The following is a 10,196-nucleotide window of genomic DNA, read 5'->3' as shown; positions in this document are numbered from 1 at the left end:
GTGGAAAATACGACTGGGGGAGCATTTAGCTACTGAAACTGTGGTTGTGTAGATTGATAGTCTATATCTCTAAAAAAAGAAAAGATTCAATTTTTTTCTTTATTTCAGAATTGAGGTTATCTACTCGAATAGCTAGTTTCCTCATACAAGAGAATATATATACTATCGAGAATCTTCTAATGATCATAAAAGATACTCAATCTCATCGTTCAAAAGTGTTTTGGACAGGCAGAATTTTAAAAAAACTCTTTCTAAATTTAAAATCTGGATCATTAATTGTCAAGACGGAAAGTAAGATTGAGCGCTTCTGTCCCTAAGGGACAGCAGCCCCCAAGTCGTGGAGAATGGGTTGAGGTCAACACAACCATAGACTAATATACTAGCATTACCAAGTATACATGAGCAGAATAGTAGAGGGGACGCACTGACAGCAGCCCCCCAAGTCGTGAAAAATGGGTTGAGGTCAACACAGCTTTAGACTGATACAGTATATTACCAAGTATACATGAGCAGAATAGCAGAGGGGACTACCCAAAACCAAAATGGTAGCGCCGCTCTGGAAATTGTGATGAGGACTGTGTGGAGGGCCTGGGGAGAAAAATAAAAGAGAGGAGTTAAAGAACAATTTCATGTGACAGAGGCAAAAGGAAACAGAGGAAGGCAGACGAGTACTGGGAGTCATCTATTTCTGAGGTAACCAACTCTCAACCCATTCTTAAAAGGTGGAACAAAACTTTACATGTGTCTTGATGTCTTAAGCCATTTGCCATATGAGAGAAACTAATTTATGGCGGCTCTTTACGAAATCGAGCGATTTCAGCCATTTATTTCGGCATTAGACGGCCCGGATTAAAAACAATCTACCTACCGTCAATAGATTATTTTTAATCTGGATCATCCAAAACACTTTTGGACGGCCGAGATTGACTTCCGTAAACACTTGTTTACAGCTGCTCTGTAAATAAGATTTTCTCTTTCCGTATTTGGAGAGAGAGGAGGTTCTCGAGAGCTTCTCTCTAGGAATAGAGAGAGAAAGCTCTCTTCCCCTTTTTCCCTTGCTCCCCTCTCCTCGGGTGGCCCTCCCACCTCTTACCTTGCTGTTTGCTTCCCTTCTCATCCTCTCCTTCCTCCATGGTTGTGAGATAGTTGAGATTCTTTCCTTTGAAAGAGTAGATTCTCACTCTCTCAATTCTATTTGGACTTCGGAGACCCAGATCTGAAGTTCTAGCTATGGGTTCTAGGTCTTTAATTGATCGGGAGATGGTGTTTCTGAGCTCTCCAACGGCGACGCTAAAGGCATCATGTTGCAGATCCAGTGATGATACTGCAACGGAAACCAGATCCAATGGAGATCCTCCATCCACTTCCACGAGCGGAGTGTTGGGTTCTACATCGAAACTGAGCGGCTTTTTGTTTTTGTTTTGTTATATAATTTTTGTATTTTTAAACCAGTAGTGTCCATTCTTGTACCTTGTTTTCTTTTATATGTATGTGTGTGTGTGTGCGCGCGCGCGCGCGCTGTGTTTCCCGCTACTCGAATCTGGCTGTCCAAAACACATTTATATGGCTCGGATGGGCTACTCGATAGTTGGTACCACATGGACCATACCCAATTTGCACCCAAAAAATTTCTCCACCGGGAGTTTATTGATAAACTTTTGAACTTTGATCGGCAACCCATATTCATGAGGCCGACCTATAAATTTGGAGGCACAAATATGAATCATATTGCCATAGAACTTCTTTCTCATAAAACATAGATAAGAGTTTTGAGTTGCAATAATTTTACATCACTAGGTGCAAGAAAAGTTTCCACTTGTCTTTTCTTCGGACTTAAAAAACTTTGGTTTGGTGATAGAGTTTTGTTTAATACTTATGTCTTAGGACAAGTATATGAGTATCAATTTTTGAATTTCGATCTAAAAAACCATACCCAGATGCCGATCTATAAATTTTAAATGAACATATTAATCATTATGTTTATTTTTCCTCAGTGAAATTCGCTTATAATTTGCTTTACGAACTAATTTCACATCACTCTTGAAGGTGGAAGGATTTTTTTATTTTTGGACTTGAATTTTTGGTTAGATATAGAGTTTGGTTGAGTATATATATCTTCGGCCCAGTTTAAGTATCACTTTTTGAAGTTCGATCTGCAACCCATACCCAGAGGTCGTCCTAAGAAACACATAGTATTAAATAAAGAGAGTGAATTTCGCTTGAGTTCTTATATTCTTATTACCTTTTCTTGGTGAACTTACGAAAAAGATATTTATGTTGTAAATTATTACTGTACGACATTTATAGGTAATTATATAGTACCTAGTTACCTTATAATCAACAGAGAGAAGAAAGAAGTGTGTTTCGACAACAGAAATCCTAGCCGTACCGACCAATTTCAAACCGAAACCGTACCGATGGCCGCTCCGGGCTGTCTCCGGCCACCGGACGGCCGATCCGAGCCGTTCAAAAATTCTAAAAAAAAAAACCGAGTGGCCCCACGCGGGAATAAATGGCATCCGATGTGTGTAGGATGGTTAGATCGAGTACCCTATTTTTCGTGTATACTCGTGTATATATATATACGCGAAAAATAGGGTACTCGATCTAACCACCCTACACACATCGGATGCCGTTTATTCTCGCGTGGGGCCCCTCGGTTTTTTTTTTTAGAATTTTTGAACGGCTCGGATTGGCCGTCCGGTGGCCGGAGACAGCCCGGAGCGGCCGTCGGTACGGTTTCGGTTTGAAATTGGTCGGTACGGCTAGCACTTCTCTTTTTCTCTTTGGACAAAAGGAGAGTACGAAATTTATCAACATGAAAAAAAAAAAAAAAAAAGCTATGAAATATCCAAATTTGATTAAGGTCATTGCTGTAGCTAACTAAGGCAGTCTCTTAGAAGCCGAGTGTGAGAGATTATTACCTTTTGATTTACCAGAAGGAGAGAAAGAATCAGTGGAAACTGAGGCTGTAAGGAAATTGCTGCCTTTTCATTCATTGTTAAGATATATACCTATCTCTATCTCACATTCATTCATTGTTAAGGGGTTGCTAAGTCTCTTTATCCCCCCATTGTGACGGTGACTCATATTTTGGAAAAAAATTGTTAACTTTAGAAATATTTTAGTTTTGGCTATGCCATTGAAGACACTCAAAGCTAGGAAATTGATGAAGGATAAATCCGGCAAGAGGGATCAATTCTCATGCTACTCTCTCAAGATTATTATCCAGCCAAGCTGTAGCTTTTTTTCCAAGTGTTTTAGAACTGCATTTTTAACAACAGGTGAAAGTAAGAAGATGATTTCAATGGAGCGCTTTGCAAAGGGGCCTAGTAACAGTAATACAACCAATGGGGCAAGCAGCAACAAGATTGACAAGATTGAAGTAATAACCGATTCTGGGGAGGAGTCAAGTGGAAGTGATGGAATTCTAAACAAACCGATTCTGGGGAGGAGTCAAGTGGAAGTGAAAAACGAACCGATTCTGGGGAGGAGTCAAGTGGAAGTGATGGAATTCTAAAACGACGTTGTATAGACAAAGTTCATCTGATACTGCGAAGCGATAAACGGAACGAAGGGTGCTACGATCCTGAGGTGGTTTCACTGGGTCCATACCACCATGGCAAGGTAAAACTCCAGAAGGCCGAGAACCTCAAGCCTCTGGTAGCAGAAATGTTAGTTTCACGTTGCACTAGCCATAATATGGATGAATTCCGTCAGAGAGTTTTGGAGAAGGTCGATGATGCTAGAAGCTGCTACGTCGATGGTTCAACAGATAAATATTCGAAAGAGAAATTCGCTGAAATGATGTTCCTTGACGCCTGTCTCGTTCTTGCCTTTATTGAGGCTCCAGTTTATAAGGATCGGAGTATCTTAAATAAACTTGTACCATGCTTAGGCATGCAGGCACTACATGCTTCAGGCACTGATATATTTAACTTACTCGAGAATCAAATCCCTTTTCTTGTTCTAGAGACAGTGATGAGCTTAAAATACCAGGGCAACGTATGGATGGATGTGCTGGATATGTTTTGTGATGAGCTCATGAGTTTCGGGGTCGAGGATTACACCGATAATGCCAAAGCTAGTGAGATATATAAGAAGAAACCCCTTCATCTCCTCGAATACTTCTGGTTGCGAGAGCATGCGTTCTACCAACCTTATAATACCCTCAAATTGCGGGGTACTGCTGGAACTTCAGCCAAGCAAAGTATCAACAAATTCATTTACTCTTTTCGTTCTGTCAGTGAGCTCAAGAGCAAGGGGATCCATGTTAGGCCTAGTGGTGTTCACTCTAGGAAGGCCGTCGAGTTCACATCTTTCTTCTTCTTTGGATTGCTCAAACTTCCCCCTCTGTTTTTTACTCCAGAGTGGATCATAAAGTGTTCAAACTTTGTAGCATACGAGTTAGGTCTAAACGATTGTGACAACCTGCCCACGATGGCTTACGTGAATTTCATGAAATCGCTCATTAATCGCCCGGATGATGTGAAAGAGTTGCGTTCAAAGTCTATCCTATTCACCACCTTCAGCAGTGATGAGCAAGTGGTTGAGCATTTCAATGGCATCATCACTTCCGTGGCAGAGGACCTTAAGTTATACGACGAGGTGGAAGAGCAAATCCAGATGTATTATCATAGCAAGTTGAAGGCATGGATTGCCGAATTGCTGCACAATTATTTTACCAGTCCGTGGACATTCATCGCTTTTCTTGCCGGGACTTCTCTTCTCGTCTTCACTTTCCTTCAGACCTACTTCACAATGTACCCTCGACGAGACAGGTAGAATTGGATCCTTGTTTTATTTTTGATCGGCAAAAGTAACATTTTATTAAGGAATATTGGATCATTTTCCCTCTATTCTTTGTTTCTTCCATGTATGTTGGATCCTTGATCATTAATCTTCTAACTCTCATTAATCTTCTAACAGGTTTTGATTCAAGCAAGGTGCAACGTTCAAGAAATTAAGGGTTTATTTTCGTTTGGAATATCAGTTATCTCCATAAGGATGCTATAAATTGTGTTTAATATTCGCAGGCTAAAAAAATGTTACTGTAATATGCAACTTTTATGTTATGTTAGATATATTATGTCGGTATGATTTGTGTACACATGCAGCCTATTGTGCTATATACATGTGTTGGGTGTGTGTTAATCTCGCTTGTGCATAGAACGAGTAAAACGCTAGTACTCTCTATATTGACGTGTAATGCGTGAGATGTAAACGTCCATTTACACTAGCATGATGTTTTATAGGATTCAAATATCATAATTTCTTATGATGTATTCAACGAGGAATCACACTCCCAAATTAAGTACAAATTTGATCCCTCCTACCCTATGGTAATCCAAGATTAATCCAAGATTCCTAGCTCAATTCATACAAAAATAGTGTTACTTAGAAAAAATTTCAAAATAAATGATTCTTGGAAAAGATTACTGAACAAATTCAAACAACAGAATAAAATTACTCCGGATATAGAATCACTATCAAACTCTGAAAAAGATTGAACAACACGATAGATTCTACATCAAAGTCAGCCAAAAATCCTACCTTATTCACCCCTATATCAACGACCCAAAATCTTGTCCGATATAGGGAGCCGAAGGACAAGGACCGTTCACCGGAAAATACCCACCGATCGGCAAATATGGTGCCGAAGGTGCCGGACATGGTGGCGCAGAAGGCACCGGATGTGGCGGCGCGGAAGGCAGTACTAGTACTCTCTCTCCACCGCCGACAACCGCCATTTCATGAACTGGCCTAGGGATCTTCTGCCCCGCAATACCTACTTTCTCTCCACCGCCGACAACCGCCGTTTCACGAACTGGCCTAGGGATCTTCCGTCCCGCAATACCTACTCTCTCTGCACCGCCGACAACCGTTGTTTGACGAACTGGCCTAGTGATTTTCTGCCCCAAAATACCTTTGTCTCCCTGTCCTAATGCACTTGTAGTGAAATTACGTGACTCTCGTGACACACTAGTACCGACAGGAAAATCTCCGAACATGTACGATAAATAAACCACCCCTTTCGGCTTCCCCGACCTCGAACTCACCGGAAAAGCCACCGGCCGGCTGCAGTTCGTGCCTCCTGCGCCATCGAAAAGCTCTTTAACCGGGACGTAAACCGACCCGATATCCTTGTCTCCGATAGTCCTGCGGCGGCGGAGCTGAAACACAAGCACGGCCGAGTTTCGTTGCAACTTCAATCGTTCCACTTCGAACCTCATCGTGAAATTCCAATGCGGCTTCCCGCCATTGCGATCGTCCACCGGCGTCCTCTGCCTCGAGACGGAGTCGCCGGCGAGCGTAACGACGATGTAAGCGCGGGGTCTGTTGAAGAACTTGGGTTTTTTGAGAACATCGGCGGAGACTACCGATATTTCTAAAGGTATAGAAGTCATGTTTAACTTCAAAAGGTTTGGCTTAGGAAAAAAAATATAGATCGAAGGTTTATAAAAGAGAAGAAGAGTTTGGGTTGATCAGGAGAATGGAATTTGAGAAAACCAAAGCCTCATTGGACTCTTGTAAAGCTTATCTAATGAGTGTATTTAGGTTAAATTCGAATTTATATAACTATCGGTTGGACTCCTGTATATATTGGAATTAGGATTGGTTCAATTTTTATTGTTGATTTCAAAGAGACTTCTTGGAGTTAGGCTCGGTTTGGATGGCAGGAATCAAAGATCAGGAATTAATGGGATATCTGTATCTTATTCATGGGAATATCATTCCCGGTAATGTGATACATGGATAATCGTATAATGTGATACATGGATAATCGTATTGATGTGTTTGGTTCATGTGGAATGGAAATATTGTAAAGAAAAAAAAATATGATAAAGATCATATTCAAGCGTTTGATTCGACCATTGGAAGGAATGGATTGTACTTGTACCTTAATTTTTCAATAACACCCTCTAACAGCTAATTTTTTATTATTCATACATTATAATTTCTGCAGGCCAATAGTTAAACAAGTTTAGGCTATGAAAAATGTCCAACGACTTTGTTTGGTTCTCCTCTTAAAAATATTTCTCTTCAAAAATATTTATTGTGTCGTCATCCATGTTTTTTTTTTTTTTTGTCTTCGGTGATTTTTTAATCAAATTTTTACTTGTTTTTTAATATTTGGATGTAATATAGCGTACCTCTATTCAGTAAGTAATAAAAATGTTAAAAGGTTTTTTTTGGTTGGCAATAAAATTGAAGTTTTAAAAAAAAATTGACTAAAGATGAAAAAAGCTAAACATTTTTTCTTTATAACTACATGTCCGAGACCGCTCCTCAACTAATGCTAGGAACCATAAATCCATCGTCTAAAAGCGGGACCCTCACTTAAAGTCAAAGCAAATGCTTAGTATGAACTAATCCCAAAAGAAGAGATACAATCTGTTTGAACCACTACCTCTATAATTATTTTCCATCTACTCGTAACTCTCTCCTCAATGGTATCCTCTATTGTAAGCTCTTTAGCCATATTACACCTCCTACCTACCTCATCTACTAATTTATGATAGACAAATCTAAATCACCTTTAATCAATAACCTCATCTACTAATTTATGATAGACAAATCTAAATCACCTTTAATCAATTTGATCTCTCACATCTTATCTTTTATCGGTGCTACTCCTATCAACCCACGAAGTTTTCCTTTTCCTAATTTTATCTCTCTAAATCTTACCACACATACGGTGGTGGGTTTCCATGATCTGAAGTTCGTCGACTCCGTTTTGGGCCTCGTCTTAGCTGTTGTTGGATCCCTGATTTGGCCTTAATCTTGGAGGATTTTTTTTGCAGGTACTGTTGGATATGCCCGGCGGCTCTGTTTTGGATTCGGCAGCTGTTATATCTGTGGTGGTGGTGGTGGTGGTTTGACAGTGGAGGGCGGTGGGGTTGTTTTCTTCGGGTGACGACGGCATTATGAGTGGCGGAGCCAAGATTTTGTTATCCGGAGGGCGGCTTAACAGACATATATTTTTTATCAGAATGTATAATTATTATATCATAAGATTTTTGTTTTTCAGTTCATTACATGATTTGTACATTTAATTGAATCTTTAGGCTATTTCAACTGTCACGTGTTTATTTTTTATTTATGAAATAAATTAAGAAATGAGAATGTAAAATAACCAAAAAAATTTCAAATCGAAACAAAATTATTAAGATTATAAGTTATACACGAATAATTATCAATAATATTTAAAATCAAGTATATATAAAATAAATTTTTTAAAACTCAAAACGCTCGAAGAGCGGGGCCAGACCCCCACATATCTCCCCTTGGGCGTTATTCTTTCGTAGAATGGGGATTTCTTATGTCCACCAGTTTCGAGAAAGTCCAGAAGCAAATCCTTGTTGGGTGGGAACCTCCAGACACTGGCTGGATGAAACCCAATACAGATGGATCGCTTAATAGGGAAACGGGGAAAACTTTTATGGGTGGTTTGATCCGATCGAGATGATCATGACCAGTACTGGCACTACAAGGCACTACAACACAAAAGGGCTTTGGCGAGGAAATATGGCGAGAAAAATGTATTTCGTCGCTAAAAGTACATTATTTGCGAGGAAATTAAATTTCGTCGCCTTTTCTAGTGAGGAAATCTGTTTCCTCGCCAAAAGGTATTTTCTACGAGGAAAAATAAATTTCCTCACCAAAGTGGTACATTTTGTGAGAAAATTTATTTTCCTTGTCAAAAGGTTACATTTGACATGTAAATATTTCGCCACATTTTTTAGGACTCATTAATTTTTTTTATATATGTCATTATTAATTATGTTCATATTTATTTATATTTTTCAAATTTATTGAAAAATTTATTTTGTAACTTTTCTTATCCTTATTAGCAATGAAAGATATGTTTCTCACTAATTCTATGCATTCCCTTTTTTCCAATTTAAATTAATTGTTAACAATGTTTGTTATTCAAATTGTCATAATATTTATTGTTTGAATAATTTTTTTTTAAAACACATGCTAAAAAATTGTTATCCCATTGTAGTTGAGTATCTTAAAGTGTAGGTATCGATGATTTATCCCATAGTAATAAAAACTCAACAAAAAAAACAAAGTTAAAAACATATTGAAGTGATTTCGTATTGAAAATATCTCCAAGTTAGATCAACACAAATCTATTTTCAAAACATCTACATTACTGCTATCTAGGAATAAACTATTTCACAAAGAATACACTATTTCATATCTATTGTGCATTCATGTTGTAAAGAATTTTTTTTTTGTAAATCATACGTTAGTTGATTTGTATTCAATCCAACTTAAGTGATTCTAATGGCATTCCTTAATAACCAGATAAATATGTTAAACATTAATATCAAATGCAATTTTGTAAGTATCATACATATTTTTATATATACATAGACATATTGTGTGTGAGTGATATATATATGGATTGAAAAAAAAAATTTGTTAAAAAAAACGTATTGTCTTTAGTGCTTTTAGGATAATCTTATCTGAATATTTACAATTTTTTCATATTATTATAGAGATGATAAAAAAAACTTTAAAAATTACTACAAATCTATAATACTCTTTGTATTTGGCAAAAAAAAAAAGAAGAAGGTCAAACTCACTTTTAAACGACGTCGTACAGTGATGCCTCTTGTCATTCATAATGTGATATTAAAATATATCTCGAGCTTATGACGACAAAAATCTCACTCCATAAAAGGTAGGATAATCCCATCAAAAAATTAGAATAATAACACATATTATTAGTCTTTCAAAAGTTGCTGCCATATACCAATATAACATGTTTCAACCAAAAAATTATGCAAGTGGAGTGTAATGCAATTGTTCTCCCTTATATATTCCAATGTACATGGGGTGGGGTTCAATCTCTGTAAGCCTCATCCCCCTCCCCAAGTTCCCTATATGATAGTGTAGATTAAAATTAACGAATTAAAAAAATCAAAAACAATTATTGTGCTAGCAAAAAATTAAATTTGTTCAAATAAAGTTCAGACTCTAAGAGTACAAAACGTCGAAAGACCATAATTAAAATTGAAGAAAGTAGTTTGGAGAAGTAAAAGACATGATAAAATAATGATATATACCTATAAGTTCACTAATTTTATCAGAAAGTTAACGTGGTGTAGTTGGTAGGTGGCGCGCAACTTATAGCTTCGGACCCCAGAGGTACAAGGTCCGAATGATCGGGGCAGCAGGTG

General features: G+C 37.9%; 2 protein-coding genes across 2 annotated transcripts; one reads left to right on the top strand and one right to left on the bottom strand.

Moving 5' to 3' along the window:
* The first annotated feature begins 336 nt into the window (after window positions 1-336).
* On the top strand, window positions 337-5,108 carry LOC131334137 (uncharacterized). The gene is made up of 3 exons (XM_058369011.1): window positions 337-693; window positions 3,285-4,781; window positions 4,930-5,108. Exons 2-3 carry the CDS (start codon window positions 3,673-3,675, stop codon window positions 4,934-4,936), a joined length of 1,116 nt encoding a protein of 371 aa, XP_058224994.1. The 5' UTR covers window positions 337-693; window positions 3,285-3,672; the 3' UTR covers window positions 4,937-5,108.
* A 326-nt stretch (window positions 5,109-5,434) lies between these two features.
* Window positions 5,435-6,428, bottom strand: LOC131333619 (uncharacterized). Its single transcript, XM_058368240.1, has one exon. It carries the CDS (start codon window positions 6,405-6,407, stop codon window positions 5,565-5,567), a length of 843 nt encoding a protein of 280 aa, XP_058224223.1. The 5' UTR covers window positions 6,408-6,428; the 3' UTR covers window positions 5,435-5,564.
* Window positions 6,429-10,196: the final 3,768 nt, after the last annotated feature.

Source organism: Rhododendron vialii, chromosome 7a (assembly GCF_030253575.1).
Source record: "Rhododendron vialii isolate Sample 1 chromosome 7a, ASM3025357v1".
NCBI classification, from domain to species: Eukaryota; Viridiplantae; Streptophyta; class Magnoliopsida; order Ericales; family Ericaceae; genus Rhododendron; species Rhododendron vialii.
This window is presented reverse-complemented; position numbering and strand designations above follow the sequence as displayed.